At 48.9% G+C, this 24,266-nt stretch overlaps 1 protein-coding gene across 1 annotated transcript in view; it reads left to right on the top strand.

The window, feature by feature from the left end:
• LOC106538172 (histone-lysine N-methyltransferase ASH1L) overlaps window positions 1–24,266 on the top strand; it is a 71,010-nt gene that overhangs the window by 7,360 nt on the left and 39,384 nt on the right. Inside the window, exon 3 of the mRNA XM_087705146.1 lies at window positions 12,890–17,714. Coding sequence (XP_087561272.1) covers window positions 12,890–17,714 — 4,825 coding nt within the window. The remainder of the gene's footprint in view (window positions 1–12,889; window positions 17,715–24,266) is intronic.

The following is a 24,266-nucleotide window of genomic DNA, read 5'->3' as shown; positions in this document are numbered from 1 at the left end:
AACCTTTCTCTATTCAATTTATATTCTGCTTTTCTTTCGATAAACTCTGTGCGTGCCCTGCTCTCCTCATAATTATCGACAAGTGATGACGCTTCTCAGGCTGCAGTGTGTTGGTTTTCTAAATGCATAAACTTGTCGGCCTCGCTGGCAAGGTGGTTCAGGGATGTAACCAGAGCCGGTAGGAATGGTAAGAGGAGAAACGAAGTGTAAAGAAGACAGGTGTATCAGTTGCAAGAAAAGGGTTTTTTTTTGGGGGGGGTGGATAATTGGCTAGAGATACAGATCATTTATCCTGGGGACAATAGATTCCCAACGCCCGCATTTCAATAAACATTGTGTTTTGAAGGTCAGTGAGAAATTGTCTCGTAGAGGCAGGAAGCTGAGTAAGTGCGCGCGCGTGTGTGTGGTGATGTTTAAAAACTCCATTCTGCCTGTTCTCCCAGGTGACATTGGTTCACCTTCAGGATTTGACCTTTGTTGATTCTGGCCTCCCCAAAATCTTCATGTCTTTGCAAACCTGGGCTTCAGATCGGATAGAATTTCTCTCTCTCTCTCCCTACTTTCAGTACTGGCCGATTTATCCTTGTCAAAGTAATCTATCTAATGCCTTCGGTTTGCAGGCTTAAAATGTTTTTCAAAAGCCCTGCAAAATGCTTTCGAAATTTAATGTTCCCATGGTAAAGATTGAGAATGGAGCCAGAGGGGGCTTGATCTCATGCTCTCTTAAATCGTCTAGTTCCTTTGAATTTCAGTCCTACAAAATAAAGTTAGATTCCAAATATATTTAGATAACAAAAGTAGCTGCAGGAGAATATATCCTTTTTTTAAAAAATCAGATATTTATATTCCTTTTCATAGCACGGCTTAATTGGGCTAGCGGTTTTGAACCCATGCCTTTGTGGATGCTTTAAAATACAGCTTGGAAGCTTTTGCCAGGATATGAGCGTGTCCTGCGATGATTAGTTGCGTATAAAAAAACATCAGAAAATCCAGGTGTGTTTTAATTCCAGAACTGAACAACTTGACGAAACGCGCCCACCAGCTTCTTGCGACTCTGAGAGTTCCATAATTCAGGCCTCTGGCAGATGTTTTGCCATGTACCGTAAGCAGGCAGTCTCCAACCTCTGCTGCAGGGACGTAACTTTGCTAAAATTAGCAGAATGGTTTATCTTCTATACCTGTAACCCTGGGCCATTGTTGGAAGACAGAAAGTGTAAAAAAACAAACACCACCTCTGTTTCTTCAGTATCTAAGGTCCCCCCACCCACCCAAAAGAAACCAATTCATGCCTTGCTTTTTAAGAACAGAGAGGTTAAAATAGAAATTTCATAGAGAAAGTCTAAATACCTGCTCTCTCTCTCGCGCGCTCTCTCTCTCTCTCCTTTCTCATTCTCTCTCTTTCTCATTCTCTATCTCATTCTCTCATTCTCATCTCTCTCTTCAACTCCCTCTCTTCCTTTTTCTCTCCCTCTCTTCCTCATTCTCCCTCTCATCTCTTTCTCTCCCTCTTTCTCATTCTCTATCTCTCATCCTCTCTTCAACTCTCTCTCTTCCCCATTCTCTCCATCTCTCTCGCTCCCTCTCTTCCTCATTGTCCCTCTCCATCTCTCTCTCTCTCTCCCTCTCTCATTCTCTCGCTCTCTCTTTTTTGTCTCCCGTTTTTTCAGTTCTTTTTCACTCTATAAATATTTAGGTTGCTTGCCTGTGGAGGGGGGGGTGTTGTCCATCTTTCCATTATTTTGCAGAGAGCGGGGGTGCGGGGGAGATCTATCGTTCTCCAGATGTTCTTGGATAGCCACCACCTGTTATCCCTGGGTACTGTCTGTATTGAGTTATGGCTGCTGCACTTTTGTCATTGCCATTTTAGAAGCAGTGTTGTGTCTGTCCTTTCCCCCTTTGTTCGGAGGGAAGCCTTTTCTAAAATCAAAACTTTCAGATCAAAACCTTAACAATGTGATTTTTTTTTTCATGGTTGTTGGTTGGATGTAAATGTATCTGCCGTATGATGCTTTGGCGTGTAGATTTATTGGAGAGAGAGAGAGAGAGGATTAAGGAATGAAGGCATTGTCAAAGGGAAATCATAGTGTTTTGCCCAGACATTTTAGGAAAAAGCATGAAAATGGACATTCTAAATACAAGTGAAGAGACCTATTTGAATTGTGTGGTCCTTGGTGCTCTCTGAGCTTGGTGGTTTTCTTGCAGATGTTTCATGACCCAACTAAGTAACATCATCAATGCTTGAAGGAGGTGGAGGACAATTGTGGGTTCTTTGGTGCTCTCTGACCTTGGTGGTTTTCTTGCAGACGTTTCATGACCCAACTAAGTAACATCATCATTGCTTGGAGAAGGAGGATTGTGGGTTCCTCGGTGCTCTCTGAGCTTGGCGGTTTTCTTGCAGATGTTTCATGACCCAACTAGATAACCTCATCAGTGCCAGAAGGGAGGAGGGTTTGCTAGAGGGCAGGAGAGGAGGAGGAGGACTGTGGGGTCCTTGGTGCTTTCTCAGCTTGGTGGTTTTCTTGGAGACGTTTCATGACCCAACTAGGGAACATCATCAGTGTTAGAAGGGAGAAGGGTTTGTGAGGAAGAGGAGGACTGTGGGGCCCCTGATGCTCTCTGAGCTTGGTGGTTTCCTTGCAGACATTTCATGACCCAACTAGGCAACACCATCAGTGTTAGAAGGTATGGGTTTTGCAGAGGAGGATGGGGGGGGGATGACTGTGGTGTCCCTGGTGTAGACATTTCTTTACCCAACTAGGTTATTTCATCAGCGCTAGAAAGCCGTGAGATTTGCTGATGATTATGACGTTACCTGGTTGGATAATGAAACATCTGCAAGAAAGCAACTCAGTCCAGACAGCACCAAGGATCCCCCACAATAGAAACACAAACAATTATTACAACTATCAGGCTGAGATTTTTGTTTTAGAAAAAGCTTAGTTGATACTCAAAGAGTAACAAGTAGGAACCAAAGCAGGCATGTAGGGAATAGGGTTACCAAACACAGAAATGCTACAGTTGCTAATATTGTTGTTGTTTCCTATACACAACTCCCCCTCTAGTGAGCAGGTTTCCAGGGATGCTTCCCGATAAACATTACATCAAGATGTTTCCTCTTTTATATCACACTTAGTTGAGGCATGCTAAAATCACAGTTGAAATTTAAAGAGAGGAGGAATGTTATATATATATGTGTGTGTGTGTGTGTGTTATGTGTGTTTTAATTTGCAAATCGTGTTCGCAGGTAATGTTCTGATCATCTCACCCTTCAGTGCTGTTTTCAGGATGTTTATTTTCTGTGTGGTGAGCCTCCGGGGCAGGGACTTCCCTTTTTCCTCTCCTTCGCTGTTTATTTCTTTTAAGAAGTGTTTTTATAAGTGACTAAAAGACACAATAACGGAACGTTAACCCTCAAGGTGGAGATACTGGTGTTTCGGGGGTTTTCTTGGTTACTAAAAGTGAAATGATCTTTTTCAGCGTAACATTCAGAATGCTTTTTTGACTCTCCATCTTTCGACATGAGTCATCCTCTCAGGGGTCCCCCCAAATACACAGGGGGTTATAGGTCTCAGACTTCCCCACCCGCACAAGGGTGATTGTAATATCCCAGCTCGGCCGCATCACTGCAAGGTCCATGCAGGAATTGCAAAATGCAGCAATCTGCAGCCTAAATTGCAAAGGGCGGGAAATATGGCTTTTAAACCTACAGTCCCCAAGGAGAAGGGATTTTTTTTAAAAAAAAAAGAAATAGATACCCGCCGGGCCAAGGGTTTTGTCTGACATAATAAGGCAGTAGGTTGTCCAATAATTTTGTCAGAATTATTACATTTATCCCTAGGGCTCCTTTTTGAACTTAATGTTTGTTTGTTTGTTTTGCCTGAAGTGGAATTTGCTAATGATGAGCAAGGCCTGTGATTGAGCTAAAAGCAGAATAGGAGGGTGTATGACACAATAGGAATTTGGTAGATTTGCATAGGTCCCTCTCTCTGTTTTGAACTGCGTGTGTCTTCCACCTGGAGGAAAGTCCCAGCCTCAGAAACGGTCAAGGGTGGGCACCAAAGAAGCTGGAGGTGGGGGGGAGAGGAAATAGGCCATGCAGAAGCAGAATCAGTCCTTACGGGAGAACCGAGTTGGACGGGACCTTGGAGGTCCTCTAGTCCAACCCTTGCTCAAGCAGGAGACCCTATGCCATTTCAGACAAGTGGTAGCCAATCTCTTCTTAAAGAGCCGAGGTGGCGCAGTGGTTAAATGCAGCACTGCAGGCTACTTCAGCTGACTGCAGTTCTGCAGTTCGGCTGTTCAAATCTCACCGGCTCAAGGTTGACTCAACCTTCCATCCTTCCGAGGTGGGTAAAATGAGGACCCGGATTGTTGTTGGGGGCAATATGCTGACTCTGTAAACTGCTTAGAGAGGGCTGAAAGCCCTATGAAGCTGTATATAAGTCTAACTCCTATTGCTATTGCTATTGATCCTCGAGGGATGGAGCAGCCACAACTTCTAGTGGCAAGCTGTTCCTCTAATTAATTTTTCTCACTTATCAGGAAAATCCTCCGTAGTTCTAGGTTGCTTCCTTCCTTGATCATCAGTTTCCATCCATTGCTTCTTGTCCTGCTTCTGGTGCTTTGGAAAATAGGCTGAACCCACCCACCCCCGTCTTCTTTGGGGCAGCCCCTCAAATATGTCATGTCACCCCTGGTCCTTCTTGCCAGACTTTATATATATATATCTATATACAAACCTGCTTAGAGCAGCTTTTTGAAATGCTACATGCTTATTTGTTTGGTATGGTTGGTCAAATATATGCAGAAGAATCGAATCAGGAATGGGTCCAATTATTGCGACTGAGTTTTATGTCCTTTTCAAAGTGGCCTAATTAGCTCTTTTCCTAACGATCCCCATGAAACAATCCTGCCAGGCGTGTCTGGATACTGATCGGTCTCCCAGTCTGGCCGGAAGCTGCCCTGGCTGAAGTCGGGCCTAAACCTTACTTGGCATCGTCCCACTCCGGCTTCGGCAACCACATTAGCCAGCCATAGAATTGTGACCCTTTTTTTACTTCCTCTCCTTCCTGCTTTTTACTACTGGAGATGGCAGCAAATGGCTATAAAACGTGAAATCCCCAAAGCCTGGGGCATTTTCTTTTTTTCAGATGTCACCTACTACAAATTATCCTGCTTTTACTAAAGGTTCTCAGCCAAACTCCTCTCTCCTTCCTTTCTCTTTCTTTCTCTTTTCCTTCCTCCCTTTTTTCCCTTCTTCCCCTTCTATCCTTCCTTCTCTTTTTCTCCCTCCCTCTCTCTCAACTTCTTTTTTCTTTCTCTTTTTCTTCCTCCCTCCCTCCCTCTCTTTCCTCTCTATCATCTTATTTCTCTTTTCCTTCTTTCTTTCTTTCCTCCCTCCCTTTTTTCTCCCTTCTCTCCTTCCCCTTCTGTCCCTTCCTTCCTTCTCTCTTTCTCTTCCTCCTCTCTCTCACCTTCTTTTTTCTTTCTCTTTCCCCTACCTCCCTCCCCCCTCCCTTACATTTCTAAATTGGAAGCTACCCTGGTTAAGCTCGATTGCAGCCGTACCTTCCCTCTAGAAGTGCTTCACTCCGATCATCACGGCTATGATATGGCTGCTTCAATTTCCTCCCGAGGGAGAGGATTTTGCACGTCCTCCGGAGGGCGCTCTCGGTGAAAGAGGCGCTCACTCCAGGGCCGGGCCTCGTTTCTCTTTCAACCAGGGCCCTGGAGTAGAAGAAGTTGGAAAGGAGAGCCGGGGCAACACCTGGTTCAAACCGCAAGGCTTGGAAGTTTTGCCCTTGGGGGAAACCTGAACAAAACCAAACGGGCTGGAAATTTATCTCCCATCTGACTCTCGCACATAATTGCTCACCTCTCAGCTTGGCTGGGTTTTTATAACAGCCCAGATCTCACTGCCTGCTGTCTGCATACCAACGCAGCCAACCAAGGCCTCACCATCATCATCATCACCATCATTGTTGTTGTTGTTGTTGTTGTTGTTATTATTATTTAAGCCTCCTTTGTCTGTTAGTAAGCATACTCAGCCGCCCTCGGTGGAGTCGCTTCCTTGGGAAATCACGACTCAGCCTCCCTCCCCCCCCCCCAAACAAGAGAGCAGCGGCCCAAATGAGCAAGCACAGAGCCCCTGGAATCTTCCACCTATTTATAGCCAAACCCTGCCGAGACTCTGCTCCAGTCTCGGCAACGAGGTGGAGGGGACAGCCAACCCCCGCGGCATGCTACACAGCTTGCGATTCCCTCAAAGCAGCCAAACAAGATGGAATCTTCCCTCCCTCCCTCCCTCCCTCTCTCTCTCTCTCTCTCTCTCTCCTCTCTCTCTCTCTCTCTCTCTCCCCCCCCCCTCTCTCTCTCTCTTCCCCGAGAAACTGTTGAACGCAGGTGTCTCTCCAGTCCCCGCAACGTCCTTGGATACTGCAGGTGAACTCTGCAGAACGCTTGTCCCCCCCTCCCTCCCCTCCACCGTGGGCCGTCCTTCAGCCTTCCTCGCTATGGAGAAAAACGCCCTGCGAAGGTTTCCTTTCAAAGCCCACACATTGTGGGATCGGCTAACAAAGATCCGGTGTGTTCATCCGTAGGGCGTGTCTACCTGCCTCCCTTTCATCTCTGTCATACATTTCCCTAGCAAGTTATGGAAAGGGCGAGATGCTAATCCCCCCCTTTTTCCTTGTAAGGCTCTAGATCCGTTTCTCGATCTCTCAGCCTGGGTGGATTTCAGCTCCCAGGATTCCCCAGCTGCCCTGTAACCCTTCAGAATCCTGTGGATTCTGCTGCTGCTGCTGCTGCTGCCTCAGTTTCCCAAGGAGCCACCTACACAGACATCTCAAGGTTAAAAGGAGCAGAGGGTGAAACGCCCTTCAGCTGAAAGTAGCCATCTCCTGCAAGGCAGGATGAAAATCAAACAAGCGAGCACAGGTTACCACAGTTCATTCCATGACACTTCGAAGTTACAACTGCGCTGAAAAAAAGGACCATTTTGCACACTTAACAACCGTTGCAGCACCCCAGTGGTCGTGTGATCAGAGGCTTGGCCACTGACTCCTGTTTATGACGGGCGCAATGTCCCAGGGTGTGTGTGTGTGTGTCATGTGATTCCCCTTAGGTGGCCTTCTGACAAGCCAAGCCAATGGGGAAGCTCCATTCTCTTAACGATTGTGCTCCTAACTTAACTATATGAGCCACGGTGGCAGTCCTGCAGGCTACTTCTGCTGACTGCCTGCAGTTTGGCAGTTCGAATCTCACCAGGCTCAAGGTTGACTCAACCTTCCATCCTTCTGAGGTGGGTAAAATGAGGACCCAGATTGTTGGGGGGGCAAGAGGCTGACTCTGTAAACCGCTTAGAGAGGGCTGTAAAAGCCCTGTGAAGCGGTATATAAGTCCATTGCTATTAACAACTCTGTCGTAAACAGGTCGTAAAAACAGGGCAAACTTAACCAATGTCTCGCTTAGTGACAGAAACGTTGAGCTCAATTGTGTGGCCCTACGTTGAGGACTGCCTGCACAGACATAAATAAATAAAGCAGGCTTGAAGTCAGGTGGGGAAAGAAACTTAAACCTTTTGTTAATCCTCTCTGCTCATATGACAGCTGTCCTCTATTTCAGTGGTCCCCAACCTTTTTATCGCCGCGGACCAGTCAGCCTTTGATAATTTTACCGTGGCCCGCTGAGCGCGCACAGGGGTGGGGGGGCGTTGTTCGCGACGACACATTGATTGTTCAGTATGGCTAGCATAGATAGCGTAGCACAAACTGCGCCTACGCAAGGCTACGCTACTAGCGCTGTCTACGCTAGCCCTACGTAGCTGCGCAGGCGCTCTTAGGTTTTTTTCAGGAATCGGCCAGCGCTGAAGCGCTGAAAAGGAATGAGAAGGGCGGCGCTGGACACAGGGGGGCGGTGGGCCGCTGGTGACGTCAGAGTGCCACCAGCGGTCCAGTAACACCCCTTGTGCCAGTTAGCCCTAATTTGCATACAGAAAGAAACTATGGTCCCCGGCCGCTGCAGCGATCATGGCCCCCGGCCGCTGCAGCGATCATGGCCCCCGGCCGCTGCGCGGCCCGGTGCCAGGTACTCCACGGCCCGGCACCGGTCCGCGGACCGGGGGTTGGGGATCACTGCTCTATTTCGTGGCAGGTTTTAAGATAAGTTTGTTAATCCCCAGTTGCTCTTTTGGATTGACAAGGAGACGATTTATAGACATCATGCACAATTCCCCCAAATAATCTTATTTCCTTAAGTGACATCCTGAATGCTTAAGAGATTTTAATAATAATAATAATAATAATAATAATAACAACAACAATAACCCAAGAAAATTGTGTATGCAGATCCCACCCTCCTCACACACAACTCCAAGCCCTCACCCACCCACCCGTTTCTACCTGCTGATTTTTGACAGAGGTCCTCCAGTGAGTTCCTGGTGACTTTGTGGAAGGGCTGGGTTATAATTTCGAGAGAGGTTGCCATGCCAATGACGGCTAAAGCCGCCTTCCCCTTCTCCACCCAACCGCAACAAGAGGAAGTAAAATATAATACCTTCTGGGCCTGTGACCCCCCCCCCCCCACTCCCGCTCTGAAGTTTGGCAGGAGAAAATGAAAGCCACAGACCGAGCGAATACAGCTGGTGGCCGGTTAGAAGAAATTATTATTATTGTTATTATTTTAGAAAACCCCACCAAACCAGCTCTGTAGCCCCATCAGAATCCTGTTTTGGCTCTTGAGAGGGTGCCTCGCTGGACCAGGCCGAGAATTTCAGCTTGAAACGTGTTCCTTTGGCCATGTAAGGGAGCCCCGGAGCACGCCGGGTGCCTATTTTGGGAAAACGCGCATGGGTTTGTCAGTCATTTCGGCTCCAGTGCCACAGACTGCGGCTGCCTCTTCAGCTGCTGGCTCTTTCTCCTTGAGCAAAGAGTGAAGCATCACAGCCCTTGTAGGTTTCTGATGAGAATTTGCACGGGGGAGCAGCTGCCACCAGGCCAAGCTCGGCTGGATGCCAGTCTCGCTTCCTTCTCTCTCTCTCTTTCTCTCTCACTCACTCACTCTTTCTCTCCCCGCATCCCATTGGGATCCCATGAACAATGTTCCTCCAGGCCTTCCTGTCCTCTCCCATCCTCTGGAGTCCATTGAAGCTCAGGCCGGCTGCTTCAGTGACTCCATCCAGCCACCTCCTTCTCTGGCGTCCCCTCCTTCTTCTTTTGCCCTTCATCCTTCCCAGCATGAGGCTCTTCTCCAGGGAATCCTTCCTTCTCATTAGGTGGCCAAAGTCTTTGAGTTTCCTCTTCAGGATCCGGCCTTCTAAACAGCAGCCAGGGTGGATCTCCTCTAGGACTGACCGGTTGGATGGCCTTGCAGTCCAAGGGACTCACAGGAGTCTTCTTCTCCAGCACCAGAGTTCAAAGGCCTCCATTCTTTGGCCCTCAAGCAAATATTTAGATCTAGGTATCCAAACCTAGATATCTAGATTTCCTGAAGTTGCCTTTCCTGCTCTAAGTAGTAGCTACCATTCTTGAGCTGGTGTGGGATTCTACCCTCCCTTACGTGCTGGGACTCCAGAGAGGCCTGTCCAGCTTGAAGGTGAACGTTTCAGATTTGGAAAGGAAGGGACCTTGGAGGTCTTCTAGTCTAACCCCCTGGCAGTGGTAGGGTTCCTTTTTCAGGTAATCCTCGACTTAAAGCAGTTCATTCAGTGAACTGTTGACTTCAGTGACTACGTCATTGAAGAAAGGACGGTTGATCACACTCAACAACCGTTGCTGCATCCCCATGGTCACGTGATCAAAATCCACCCCCCCTTGATTCATACTTATGACGGTTCAGGGTGCTGGGGCATGTGACCTTCTGACCAGCCAAGTCAATGGGGAAGCCAGATTCGCTTAACGAGTCATTCTCTTTAACAGTTGTGGCAAGAACAGTTTTGTAATTGTAAACTGGATCAAAATGTACTTCAGTCTCGCTTAGCACAGACATTTTGGTCTCAAATGGGGTCGTAAATCAAGAACTATCTGGATCATCCCACATAAATGGTTTTGCAATTTGGGACACCTCCAGTGATGGCGCACCCACAACTTCCAGTGGCAGGCTGTTCCACTGGTTAATTGTTCTCACTGTCAGGAAGTTTCTCCTTATTTCTAGGTTGCTTCTCTCCTTGGTTAGTTTCCGTCCATTGCTGCTTCTCCTGCCTTCAGGTGCTTTGGAGAATAGGCAGACCCCTCTTCTTTGGTGCAGCCCCCCCCCCCAAAAAATATTAGAACCCTGCTATCATGTCTCCCCTTACTCCTTCTCTTCGTTAGGCTACCTAGGGGATTCCCAAGATGACTCTGCTCGTTAGTGGACTATCTCAATAATTTATCTTTTTAAAATACGGAAATATTTTAAACCCCACAAACATCAATAGATCGACCCAAAACCCAAGTGATTGTTTTGTTACAGCTTTTTCACTTTAAAAAAAAAAATCCCTTCAAACCACTTGTTGTTGTGGGTTTGGTTCCCACATCAGTGTTTGTCCCCCGAACAGGCAGCCGCGTTCTCGCAGCGTGGCGGGCTTCTTTCGGTCTGTTTTATTTCCTGTTTGCTTATTGCTCGGTTAAACATTTTCTGAAGTGTCGATATGATTTGCTTGGATTATCCGATTGGGTTTCATTTTGCAGACAGTATGTACCGTGTGATTTAAAAGTTGTTTTTCTTTAAAAAAAAAATAGTTAGATCGTGCAGTTGGCATTTTGAGCTGGGTATCTGTCCTTTTTCTAAAAAATCAGAATAAAGCAAAATCACGATGCATCACACTGTCGTATCTTGTATCTGGGACCAGCTTTCCACTACTGCTTACCTTTTCAGAAAAGGGCTCAGTGGCTAAGATGCCGAGCTTGTCGATCAGACAGTTCGGTGGTTCGAATCCCCAGCGCCGCATAACGGAGTGAGCTCCCGTTCCTTGTCCCAGCTTCTGCCAACCTAGCAGTTCGGAAGCAGGTAAAAAAAATGCAAGTAGAAAAATAGGAGCCACCTTTGGTGGGAAGGGAACAGCGTTCCTTGCACCTTTGGCGTTGAGTCATGCCGGCCACATGACCACGGAGACGTCTTCGGACAGCGCTGGCTCTTCGGCTTTGAAACGGAGATGAGCACCGCCCCCTAGAGTCGGGAACGACTAGCACATATTATGTGCGAGGGGAACTTTTACCTTTTTAGAAGTGAGGTGCGTAAATAACACAAGGAAGTCCTTTTCTTGTGTTCTTCAGATTCAAAACCTTCCCAATACCTAGTCCTCAACCTATGACCACAATGAGCCTGAACTTCTCTTGTTAAGTGAGATGTTTGTTAAGTGGGTTTCGCCTCATTTTATGACCTTCCTTGCCACAGTTGTTAAGTGAATTACTGCAGTTGCTAAGTTAGTAACCTGGTTGTTAAGCGAGCCTGGCTTCCCCATCGATTTTGTTTGTCGGAAGGTCACAAAAGGTGATCACATGAACTCTGGGTCCCCCCCACCTCTCTCTCCATCTCTCTCTCCTATCTATCTATCTATCTCTATCTATCTATCTATCTATCTATCTATCTATCTATCTATCTATCTATCTATCTATCTATCTATCTATCTATCTATCTATCTATAAAACCATGCATCTAGTTTCTGGGTTTTTAGTCAGTTTACTTGCTCCATTTTGCTTCCATCTTCCTACCAGCATGTCAGATTAAGCCTTGTGGCTCCTGGTAGAGCATTTATGGCACAATTCCAGTAAGTGTGTGCCTGTGTGTTTGTTTTATAGGCTTCCTTTCCTTCCCTAATTATGCCTCCTTGCCTACACTAAATTATGTCTCCAGTTAAATAGTCAGGTCTTTCTTTCTTTTTTATTTCCTTCTACTCTGGAAATCCCCCAACATGCTCAAGGACCTACGAATGAAACATTAATTAGCAACATGGATAAATCAGGGAATTCCTTTCAATCAGGAGTTGGACGTATAGATGCGTTTTTAAATAGGAAGAGATCTTTGTAAAGAGGAGAAAAACGTAAGAATTGGGGGGGGGGTTTTCCCAGTATCTCTTTTTTTTCAAATTCTTTATAGCCCCATCCAGCAACTAGTTTTGCAGGTTGAGGGGCTCAGGGCCCTACGATTGCCCTTCTCCTTGTTTTTCCTACAATGTAGTAAGGAATCACTAGATTTCCATTCTGTTATACTTTGGCCATAATTGGGATACTCCAGCTACTGCCGACCTATCACAAGTATTGATTGAAGTGTGCGTGTGTGTGTGTGTTTATTTGTGGTGCATTTGTGCATTTGTTGTATTTGGGCATAACAGGTGCTTTGACATAACACTTTATATACATATATAAAGTGTGTATACACATACATACACACACACACATACATATATTTATATTCTGAACGATTTTTCATTTCTTTCCTGCATTCTACCAGTAGAGTTTTTATTTCTGTCCTGAGACGACATGCTTAAAGCTTTTATCTTTTAAAAAAGAAAAAGAAAAAAGAAAATAAGACTTCTGTCACAATGAGTCTTTTTTTCCCCCTGCTTTCAGTCTGCGGGAGATTCTTACTCATCCAGGTCATGACTGTCTTACAGGTGCTTTTTCAAAAGACAACCGGACTATGTTTCTTCCCTTGAGGAAGAAAGACTCTGCCTTTCCAGATGTGTTCCCCCCCCCCTTATCTTGTCCACACTTTCCAGTCTTAAAATATTTGTGAGCAAGACTTGGGTTCACATTGTCAATAACGTGGTTTGCAAAATAATAACGATCTAATCCCGGCAGCGTGACGTTTGTATTTCCCAGTCTGCCGCATTATTTGGTTTTGATAACAAGTATATGGTTTTCTCCACAACGCGGGATGCTTTAAAGTGTTTTGTTTCTGTCTTGTTTTGTAGGACCCCTCGAAGCTGTACAAGAAAAGCGGAGAGGCCGGCCCAGCGACGGTGGAAAGCTTGCTTGCCGAGAGCAGAGCCAGAGCCAGCAGCCCGGCTTTGAAGAAGCTTTCCCCGCTGCATCCGGACGGGCTGGAGTACGCGAAGACGGCCTTCTCCACTCCCATCGGCAGCCGCGAACCCGACTTGAAAGAGCGAGCCCAGGCCAACGGGCCCCCGACGGTAACGGAGAAACTGGCCCAGCTGGTCTCGACCTGCCCTCCGGCAAAGTCTTCCAAACCAAAGCAGAAGAAGCCTCCCATGACAGTCCTCTCCGGATTTGCGAAGGAGTCTGGGAAGAAGCTGCCGACGCCTGGGGCCGCCGCAGGTACCGCGACCAAGGACTTCCTAAAGAAACCCATTTCAAGCGGCACCCTCGGCCTCGACTTAGTCAACAAGGAGTTTGCCAAGAAAGCGCCAGGAACCGGTGGCGGTTCCGGGGGTTTAATTAGTAAGGAAAATGGGAGCAAAAAACAGCCAGGGTCCTGTCCAAGCATGGCTGGGCTCACCAACAAGGACTATGAGAAAAGGCCATCCGTCCTTAGCTGCCCGGTCGGACTGGTCAGCAAGGAAGGCGGAAAGAAACCCCTGCTTGTGACAAGCATGGCGCCGTCTGGAATGGCCAGCAAAGACTGTGGGAAAAGGCTGTTGGGGACCAGTAGTCCCATCGGATTGGTCAACAGGGATCCCGGGAAAAAATCTCTCGGCATGGTCAGTCCGCCCGGATTGATTAATAGAGACTCGCTGAAGAAGCTTCCATTACCTGGAAGTACGGTTGGATTATTTAATAAGGACGTTGCGAAGAGACACCTGGGGTCCGACGGTCCAGTGGGATCGGTCAGCAAGGACTCAGCGAAGAAGCTGCCGAGTTTTGGGACCTCGAGCGGATTGATTAACAGAGACTCTGGAAAGAAGCCATCAGCAGCCGGCCCCGCAATTGGGTTGATGGCGAAAGAGTCCAGCAAGAAACACATGGGGGTGGGCATTATGGCCTCTCTGACTTCGAAGGACTCTGGGAAGAAATTGATGGGGAGCACCAATTTGGTGGGCTTAGCCGGCAAGGACTTGGGGGCGCTGAAGGCTGACACCGCTAACCTTCCGGCGGAGCCCTACAAGCGGTGTTGTGGCAGCGGCCCGGCCCCTCTGGAAAGCCACGTGCCCACCGGGCTTCTGAAGGACGGGGCTGGGGGCAGTAAACCATTCGAAAAGCACCTGGCGAGACAGAGCAAAGGCAGTCTCCCGGAAAAATTGACGCCCCAACGAGAAGTTTCCAGCGGAGGCAAAGATGGGGCTTGCGGTCAACAGGAAACCTCCCCCAGCGAAAGGGGCCCGTCCGAATCCTCCAAGCAAGAGAAGCATCTTCCGGTGTATTGCACTTCTCCTGAATTCAGGACCGCCGGAGGCGCTTCGGAAATCTCCACCGCCAAGTCTCCGTTTAGTGCCGTAGGGGAGGGGGGCCTCCCCTCCCCTTCCCCAACCGCCTCAGTCGCTACTCTAACCCATAGCCCCCCAACGGCTCTGTCTCAGATCCCTTCCAACCCGTTGCATTCAAGCCACATGCCGGATCTCTTAGACAGCCTGTCCGAACAGAGCAGCAAGACGCCGTCCGCCTCCGACGGGGCCCGCTCCGGTATGAACAGGCTGGGGAATCCCGGCTTGTACACGACAAGCAAAGGGGTTGTTCGGGAGACGAGCAATCCCAACTCGGTCTGCGCGGAGGAATCGAAACTGGGTCCTACCCCAGGGAAGAAAGCCAGCCTGGTCAGCGAAGGCAACCTCCACGCTTCTATCTCCCCTTCGGTGGTCAGCTTCTCCAGCTTCTTCAACAACAAGCCCTTTCTAAAGATGGGGGCGGTGAGCTCCTTAGGGAAACCGAGGCAAGGCCTGGAGATCCTGAGGGGGAGCAGTAGCACTGACTCCCTGGGCAAGCCCTTAAAGAAACGGAAAGGGAGGAAGCCTCGTTGGACGAAAGCCTGCCGGTCTCCCAAAGAGCTGGAGTTAGAGAGACCAGAGCTTTTAAAAAAAGTCTCTTGCGGCCCGCTGTCCAGCGGTGGCCTGGACCAGGCCAAGCTCTTTGAAGGCACGGGCCCTCCGGACGCCTTCGCTGAGCACGACTTCCTGAAATACCATTTGCCCAAGCTGAGCAAAAGCAGCAGCCTTCAGTCGCTCTCCCTGCTGGGCAGCGCGGAGAAGGAACCAGGGAAGTTCTACAGCGCCCACGTGCCGACGTCCGCCGGCTGTCTGTCGGACGATTTGTTCCCCGACATGTACAAGTCCAAGCGCAACCGGTCGAAATCCAAGGAGATGCCCCATTTGGAAGGGCCGCCCAAACAGGCCTTGAAAATCCCCGCCTCCAAAGTCTTCTCGCTGCAGTCCAAGGAAGAGCAGGAACCGCCCGTCTTGCACCCAGAAGTGGAGATCCCTTCCCACCGCCAGACCCTCGCGGGGCAAGCTTTCCCGAAGAAGCGAGGCCGCCCCAAGCGGCAGATCCGCTCGGGGATCAAGATGAAGCCGCCCGTCCTCTCCGCCGCCCCTTTCGTCACGCCCGAAAAGGCAGACGAGTCGGAGGATGCCGGGGACCAGCCACTGCTGCCGCCACCCAGCGGGGACTTTTTCGAAAGCCACAGCCAGCTCAGCAACACGGAGGACAATGGGGACTCGAGCACGGGCAGCGCCAGCGACCCAGAAGGCGAACCGGAGCACAAGGAAGTCAAGCGTAGCAACGGTCAGCTGGTGAAAACCATCATCCGGAAAATCAACAAGATGAAGACGCTTAAGAGGAAGAAGATCCTGAACCAAATCCTCTCCTCCTCAGCGGATCCCAATAAGGGGAAAGTCCAATCCAAAGCCCACACCAACGTCTCCAGCTTGGCGGCCACCTTCAGCACCAAACTGGGCCAGCAGATCAACGTCAGCAAGAAAGGAACCATCTACATAGGGAAGAGACGAGGCAGGAAGCCCAAAGCCAGCTTCAGCAGCCTTCTGGCGGCCGGTTCGAATTTCGCCATTCTAGAGACATCGGGCCAACAGGCCAGCGGAGGGATGCTGGGACAAGCAGGCGCCCCCTTGCTCCCATCTGGCCCCAGTAGCAGCCCCGAGGTTCTTCCGTCTCCCGTGTGCTCCCAGTCGTCGGGCACCAGCGGAGGGCAGAGCCCCATCAGCAGCGACATGAGCTTTGTGGAGCCCAACTCGGTGCCCTGTTTCCACCTGCACAGCCGGCAAGGGAGCGTGGTTCAGACCTTGGCGATGCGGAAGGCCTCGCGGGCCCGGAGGCGGCTCTCCCCGCCGACCCTCTTCCCCAACTCCCCTTCCCACATGAGCGAGCTGGGGTCCCTGAAGGAGGCTACCCCGTCACCCATCAGCGAGTCCCACAGTGACGAGACCGTGCCCAGCGACAGCGGCATCGGCACCGACAACAACAGCACGTCGGACCGGGCGGAGAAGTTCTGCGGGCCGAAGAAGCGCCGGCACTCCTTCGAGCACGTCTCTCTGGTGGCCCCCGAGGCCTCGGCTGTCCTGGGCGGCCTGAAGGACAAGCACAAGCACAAGTGCAAGCGCCGTGGCCACGACTACCTGGCCTACGACAAACTGAAGCGGCCCAAGCGCAAGCGGAAGAAGAAGTTCCCGCAGCTGCGGGGCAGGCAGGACCCCGATTTCCTGGCCGAGCTGGAGGAGCTGATCAGCCGGCTGAGCGAAATCCGCATCACGCACCGGAGCCACCATTTCATCCCCCGGGACCTGCTGCCCACCATCTTCCGCATCAACTTCAACAGCATCTACAGCCACCCCAGCTTCTCCCTGGACCCTTTGCACTACATCCGCAAGCCGGACTTGAAGAAAAAGAGGGGGCGCCCCCCCAAAATGCGGGAAGCCATGGCCGAGATGCCCTTCATGCACGGGCTCAGTTTCCCACTTTCCGGGACCGGATTCTACCCTTCCTACGGCATGCCTTATTCTCCGTCGCCCCTGGCGGCCCCCATTGGCTTGGGCTATTACGGACGCTACCCCCCTACCCTTTACCCTCCTCCCCCTTCCCCTTCGTTCACCACCCCGCTCCCTCCCCCCTCTTACATGCACGCCGGCCACTTGCTCCTCAACCCCGCCAAGTACCACAAGAAGAAACACAAGCTCTTGCGCCAGGAGGCGTTCCTGACCGCCAGCCGGGCCCCGCTTCTCTCCATGAGCACCTACCACCCCAGCGTCCCGCCCGAGATGGCCTACAGCTGGATGCTGGAGCACAAACACCGTCACCGCCACAAGCACCGGGAGCACCGCTCCTCGGAGCAGCTGCCGGTGTCCCTCGAGGCCTTGGCGCCCGCTGGCTCTTCGCGGACGGTCTTGGAGTCCCTGAAGCGCTACCGTTTCGGCAAGGAGGCCGCGGGCGAGCGGTACAAGCATAAGGAGAAGCACCGCTGCCACATGGCTTGCCCGCACCTCTCGCCCGCCAAGGGGCTGCTGGGGCGAGAGGAGCAGTGGGCCCGGCGGGAGACCGCCGAGAGCGGCCCCCGGACTTTGGGATTACAGACCCCTTTGCAGATAGACTGCTCCGATTCTCCTCCCAACCTCCCGCTGGGGAGGTTCACTCCGAGTTCCGAGCCGGCCAGTAGTGACGAACACACCAATCTTTTTACCAGTGCAATAGGCAGCTGCCGCTCCACGGGCTCGGCCGGCGGCCGTAAGAAACTGTCCGAGGGCTCTGGACTTTTCAGCCCCCAAGAAGGATCGCTCGGCCGGCCCCCCCGCAAGGAGACCTTGCCTCCGATTGAGAAGGTCGTCCAAGGCCTCTCAGGTAAGCGGCCTCTTTGCCCGGCTCTAAAGTTGAATTGGAACCCACTTTCCCAATGGATTCCTGGGAGTTAGGTGGCTTTTCTCGGTTGGGGTTGAACTGCGGGGTCCTTGGTGCTCTCTGAGCTTGGAGACGTTTCATGACCAAACTAGGTATTATCATCAGTGTTAGAAGAGAGTGGGATGTGTTTGGGGTGGGAAGGAAGAAGAGGACGACGACAAGGATTGTGGGGTCCTTGGTGCTAAACTTGGTGGTTTTCTTGCAGGCGTTTCATGACCCAACTAGGCAACTAGGTCCATCAATGCTAGAAGGGGGTTTGGGAAGAAGAGGGGAAGAAGAATGACTGTGGGGTTTTTCTTGCTCTCTATGCTTGGTGATTTCTTTGCAAACATTTCATGACCAAACTAGGTAATATAATGAATGCTGGAAGGGACTGAGGTTTGCGGAGAAGGAGGGAGGGAGGAAAGGAAGGGGAAGGGAAGAGAAGGAAGGGCCCCTTCTCAAGCAGGAGATCCTATACCTGAATCTATGGCACGTGTGCTGGAAATGACACATAGGACCATCCCACGCAGGACGCGTGGAGGGAAAAAAGGGTATAACGGTGGGAGAAACAGAAGGAAGGAAGGAAGGCCTGGGAGGGAGAAAAGAGGTGTAGCTGGGTGTAAGGGTGGGAAGAATGGACATAACCATTCCAGACAAATGGTTGTCCAATCTCTTTTTCAAAACCTCCAGTGATGGAGCATCCCACAACTTCTGGAGACAAGTCCTTCTCACCAGTAGGAAATTTCCTTAATTCTAGATTGCTTCGCTCCTTGGTTAATTTCTTGTCCTGCCTTCGGGTGCTTTGGAGAACAGGTTGATACTCCCCCCCCCTTTTTTTTTCTTCAGGGCAGCCCCTCAGATATTAGAACATTGCTATCATGTCTTCCCCCCCCCCCCAATACTCCTCTTCCCCAATTTCTGCAGCCCCCTAAATCATCTTCATTGCTCTACTCTGCCTATCAGCATACAAGATTGGCTGCCGGTTTCCCAGCCCCTTCTTCTCTGGCTTTATTGGTGGGCCTGTCCCACAAGGCTCAGTGCTGGCACACTCACACCGTGTGTGCTGGCATGTTGGGCGGAAGGAGGAGGGGACTTCCTGTCTTGGCTGTTGAGGGATCGAATCTTGGCGGCTGAGCATTTTAGTGGCCCCTAAAACAAATTTGACTCCCCAGTTGATTCATTCAGCTTTGCAATCTATCATTCTTCCTTTGCTGGTTATTTTATTTTACTTTTTATTTTATTTTTATAAGAGAACTTTCATGTTTGGCAGGCTGAGCTACTTTAGTTAAAAGTATTATTATTACTATTATTATTATTGATGATTGCACAGTCAGCTGGATGTTCAGACTGGGTTTGGCATTTTTGTCTACCTATCGAATTCTTACCAAGGATCTGGGAGAGGCAAATCTGAATATTTATTATTATTATTATGTGGTTAATCTTTGGTGAGATTCACAGCCTTTGGAGCTGGTTGGTAGCTCAATAGCTCGAGTCCTAATCAAGGACCTAGGATCATCTTCTTCTTCTTCTTCTTCTTCTTCTTCTTCTTCTTCTTCTTCTTCTTCTTCTTCTTCTTCTTCTTCTTCTTCTTCTTCTTCTTCCTATTATCATTATCATTATTATTATTGTAATACAATTGTATCACAGCGGCCAGTTGTTTCGCCGGATTTGGCATTGGTTACTAGTCGGGCCCCACCCAGGGGCCTAGGACGTCGTAACGTATTTTCGTAATATGCGTGCAGATCCAAGCAATGCGGCTTTTTGCATTTGACTGATGGTGATTTTGTCAATTTTTAACTGTTTTAAAATGTAATTCCAGTGCTTTTGGAATAGCACCCAGTGTGCCAATTACCACTGGAATTACCACTGCTGGTTTGTGCCATAGTCGTTGAATTTCGATTTTTAAGTCCTGGTATCTTGCGATTTTTTCATGGTCCTTCTCGGCGACCCTGCTATCACCGGGTATTGCGATGTCTATGATTGTGACCTTGTTTTTCTCAACCAGTGTGATGTCTGGTGTATTATGCGCCAGTATTTTGTCCGTTTGTATACGGAAATCCCACAAGATGATGATGATGATGATGATGATGATGATGATGATGATGATGATGATGATGATGATGATTTCATTACATATGAAACTCAGTCAACTGAACATTCAAAAATGCCTCACAAATACCATTAACTGGTGCTAATGGTTGATACGGGTTGCTGCCAGCCTCCTAGGTGTCAACCCAAGTACCTTCTTAAAATATAAGATGTTCTGAGTAGCGCAGTTTTTTGTAGTTCTGCTGGTATTATTGCAGGAAGCTGCAATTTCTTGATGTATGTATCTTATAAAATTCTTGGACATGGCGCCAAGCGTCCTGATAACAATGGGTATCACTCTTACATGTTTCATCGATAGCCATGTGGTTTCGATGGCCAAGTCACGGTATTTCGTGATCCCGCCCCCCCCCAGTTCTTTTTCTGGCATCTTGTATCGCGATGTCAAGAAATGGTACATTTCGGTTTTCGACAGCTGTGTTATCTGACGTGTTTTGTTCCTAATGACGATCCGTCTGTATTCGAAAAATCAGTCGGATCGTCATTTAGAACACAACACACCAGATATCACAGTCGTGGTTATTATTATATCTCTTTTATTCATCAAACATGAAACTCAGTCAACTGAACATTTAAAAAATGTATCTCACATATCATTGACTGGTGTTGATGGTTGATATGGGTTGCTGCCAGCGTCCTAGGTATCAACCCAAGTTTTCTGCTGCTTCTCCTTTTTCTTCTTCTTCTCCTCCTCCTTCTCCTCCTCTTTCTCCTCCTTCTCCTTCTCCTCCTCTTTCTCCTCCTCCTCCTCATTGTTGTTATTATTATTATTACTGGTTAATCTTTGGTGAGATTCATAGCCTTTGGGGCTGGTTGGTAGCTCAACAGCTCAAATCCTAACCAAGGACCTAGGAACTGTTAAGGTAACGTCGGAGGATATAAGCTGTTCCAAGTAGGGTGGATGATGATGATGATGATGATTCGCAACAACAGATTTGTATCACAGCGGCCAGTTGTTTCGCCGGATTTGGCATCGATTACTAGTCGGGCCCCACCCAGGGGGCCTAGGACGTCGTAACGTATTTTCGTAATATGCGTGCAGATCCAAGCAGTGCGGCTTTTTGCATTTGACGGATGGTGATTTTGTCAATTTTTTAACTGTTTTAAATGTAATTCCAGTGCTTTTGGAATAGCACCCAGTGTGCCGATTACCACTGGAATTACCACTGCTGGTTTGTGCCATAATCGTTGAATTTCGAATTTTTATTATTTTGCGATTTTTTCACATTCCTTCTCGTCGACCCATGATTGTTGTTGTTGTTGTTGTTATTGCAGGCCATTTGACCACTAGAGCCATGCCTCAGTGGGTCTAATCACCAGTCCCACGGGAGTCTCTCTCTGACCCCTTCGGCTCACGTTTCCATTAGAAAAAGGCTGGTCAGATTTATCGGGGCATATAAACTTTTCACAACGGTGCCTTGATGTTCTCATAAATCTCTGCGCGCCGGCTTGAAGCTGCTGGCTCTTTCCTTTCTCTCTCTTTTTGTCCTTGGTGGAGCAGCTTGGAGATGGCCACCTCTGTGGAATTGGCCCGATGACGGCCTTTAAAAGAAAAAAGAAAAAAAAGAACGGAAACTCGGCCACAATGGCTTGCTTTGCAGCCTTCGTTCACTCTAATTGTGCCTAGATCCAGGCTTGTGCACCGAAGGACGGCTGTGCAAATAAATTAAATACCTCCCACGCTTGCTCACACGCACCCCTGCGCTGGTGTTGCAGAGCGTGAATATTCCCCAATGGGTTAAATGCAAAGGGGGGGGAGGAAAGGAAGAGGGGGGAAACAAGAGAAAACAGGTTGCCTTGGTTAGTTAGAGTCCTGGGAATTTCCTGCGGAATTCCATTAGCGTGAGTGAGCGGGTTTGATGAGAAACAGCCCTAATTAGAAAGAAAACAGAGATGTGTGCGCGCTTTCGGGCCTCCTCCGGGCCCCGCTGGAGTGCCGTCTCTCTCTCTCTGAATCACCACCTTTCTCCGCTGGCGCATTTAAGGGGTGAGTCAGAGGAAAATGGATCGCCTTTCGGTAAAGCTGTCCTCTCTTGCCTTCCTCTCCCCCCCCCTCCAGCAATTGGAACCATCTGTTCCTTCGCCCTGCATTTTTATTTCTCCCCCCCCCCCCCCGTGCCACTTCTCCAGGCCAATTGGGCAGCAGAGGTTTAAAAGGCGCCAACTCTGGAGCGCCAACTCATTATTTCTGTGGGTTTTTTTTTATGAGATATTTATCCCGCCTTTATTAATCGAGAGGGGCAGCAAACATAGCTAGCACCCCCTTCCTCTTCCTGTTTTCCCCTGTGAGGTGGGTTGGGAGAGAGAGGAGGACTGGCCCAAAGTCACCCAGCGATAGTTAAGGCAGGACTAGAACTCGCCGCCTCCTGGTGATTGGCCCAAAGTCACCTAGACAGCTTTCATTGCTAAGACGGGACTAGAACTCACGGTCTCCTGGTGATTGGCCCAAAGTCAACCAGCCAGCTTTCACACCAAGGTAGGGCTAGAATTCACGGTCTCCTGGTGATTGGCCCAAAGTCACCCAGCCACCTTTCATGCCAAGGTAGGGCTAGAACTCACCGCCTCCTGGTGATTGGCCCAAAGTGTCCCAGCCAGCTTTCACGCCAAGGCAGGACTAAAACTCCCAGTCTCCTGGTTTCTAGGCCAGCACCTTCACTGAACACCAACCCGGTACAATGTCTGTAAACCTTCGCCACCGGCTACTTCCGTTTGACCAAATCATGACTCTAAAATGTCTGCAAAGGTGGACATTCACATCAAGAAAGAAAAGAAAGAGAAAAGGAGAAAGGAAGGAAGAGAAAGAAGGATGGGTGGAAGGGTGGATTAGAGAGAGGGATGGAAGGAAAGAAGGATGAAAGGGGAGGAGAGGGAAGGAAAGAAGGGAGAGTTAGAAGGAAGGAAGGATTAGAGAAAAAGGAGGGAGGGAGGATTAGAGAGGAAGGCAGGATGGGTTAAAGGCGAGGGAGGATTAGAGGGAAAGGAGAGAAAGAAGAAAGGGAGGGAGGGAAGGGTAGAAGGAAGGAAGGAACTTAACGAAGAAGCGCTTGCTTCATGTTCTCATTGCAGCCATGTTTTTTGTTCGTCCATCCAGAGAGCCTGGCCCCATCTCATTTTTCTTAGCCGAAGGAAATCCCAGAGAGCCTTTATTCTCCCACTTTTCCTCTTCCACAGTTTGTTCGTCCGGGCATCCCCCCCCCCCCCAAAGCCCTGCCTGGCTCTCATCTCAGATAACAGGACAGGTATGGCACAAACGTGCCTGCCAGGGGGAAGAAAGGGGGGGCTGCAGCTGTCCCTGAGCCTCACCCCCCACCCCAGCCCCTCGATGCAAACACACAATAATTAAAAATAGATTCTCTTCGGCCTCCTCTCCCCCCCATCCCTCCCCCCCCCCCCGTCCAGGCGAAGGGGGCGGAGTGGGGCAGGGAAATAAACAGGAACCGTGGCTGCCTCTCCTATTAGCAGGGCTTCGCTCTCCAGATGTTGAGGGCCATGTTGGCCAATGACCAAAACCAATGTTCACATTTCTCCATCCCTGCGCCGCGCAGCACTGGGCCTGTTTTCATTGTGTGTGTGTCTGTGTGTGTGTGTGTGTCTATGTATGTATATGTGGTATATGTCTCTCTGTGTGTGTATATATATATATATATGTGTGTGTGTGTATATCTATCTATCTATCTATCTATCTATCTATCTATCTATCTATCTATCTATCTATATATATATATATATATATATATATATATTTAAAGTCACAACCCCTGGTATGCCCAACTATGGGAGGAAGGTCACTGCTTCCTTTCTCTGTCCATCGGCTCGTCACAAGAGACCATCCAGACAGAAACCCAATATTTTTACTGTTGCCTTTTTGTTACATTTGTGTTGTATTTGTGCTGATAAATAAATAAAGGGAGACTAGTATAGATCTATTTCAAGCTATTTAGCTCTCATCAGCTAGCCATACCCTTACTGGGATTCGAACCCGGGCACACATACACACACACACACGTACATACATACAAATCATATTGTGTGTGTGTTTGTGTATGTCTGTGTATGTGTGTGTGTGTATACATACATACAAATCGCATTGTTTGTGTGTGTTTGTGTATATTTCTGTCTGTGTGTGTGTATATATATATGTGTGTGTGTGTATATGTGTATACATACATATATATATATATATATATATATATATATATATATATATATATATATATATATATATATGTGTGTATATATATGTATATACATACATACATACATAAATACATACATACATACATACAAATAGCATTGTGTGTGTGTGTTGTCTGTGTATATGTATGTGTGTGTATATACATACATACAAATCGCATTGTGTGTTGTGTGTTTGTGTATATATGTGTGTGTGTGTGTGTGTATATATAC

Source organism: Thamnophis sirtalis, unplaced genomic scaffold (genome assembly GCF_051295495.1).
Source record: "Thamnophis sirtalis isolate CommonGarterSnake01/CBP01778 unplaced genomic scaffold, rThaSir2_p1.2 scaffold_2, whole genome shotgun sequence".
In the NCBI taxonomy this organism is placed as follows: Eukaryota; Metazoa; Chordata; class Lepidosauria; order Squamata; family Natricidae; genus Thamnophis; species Thamnophis sirtalis.
Note: the sequence above shows the minus strand (reverse complement) of the source record. Positions and strands in the feature narration are given on the sequence as shown.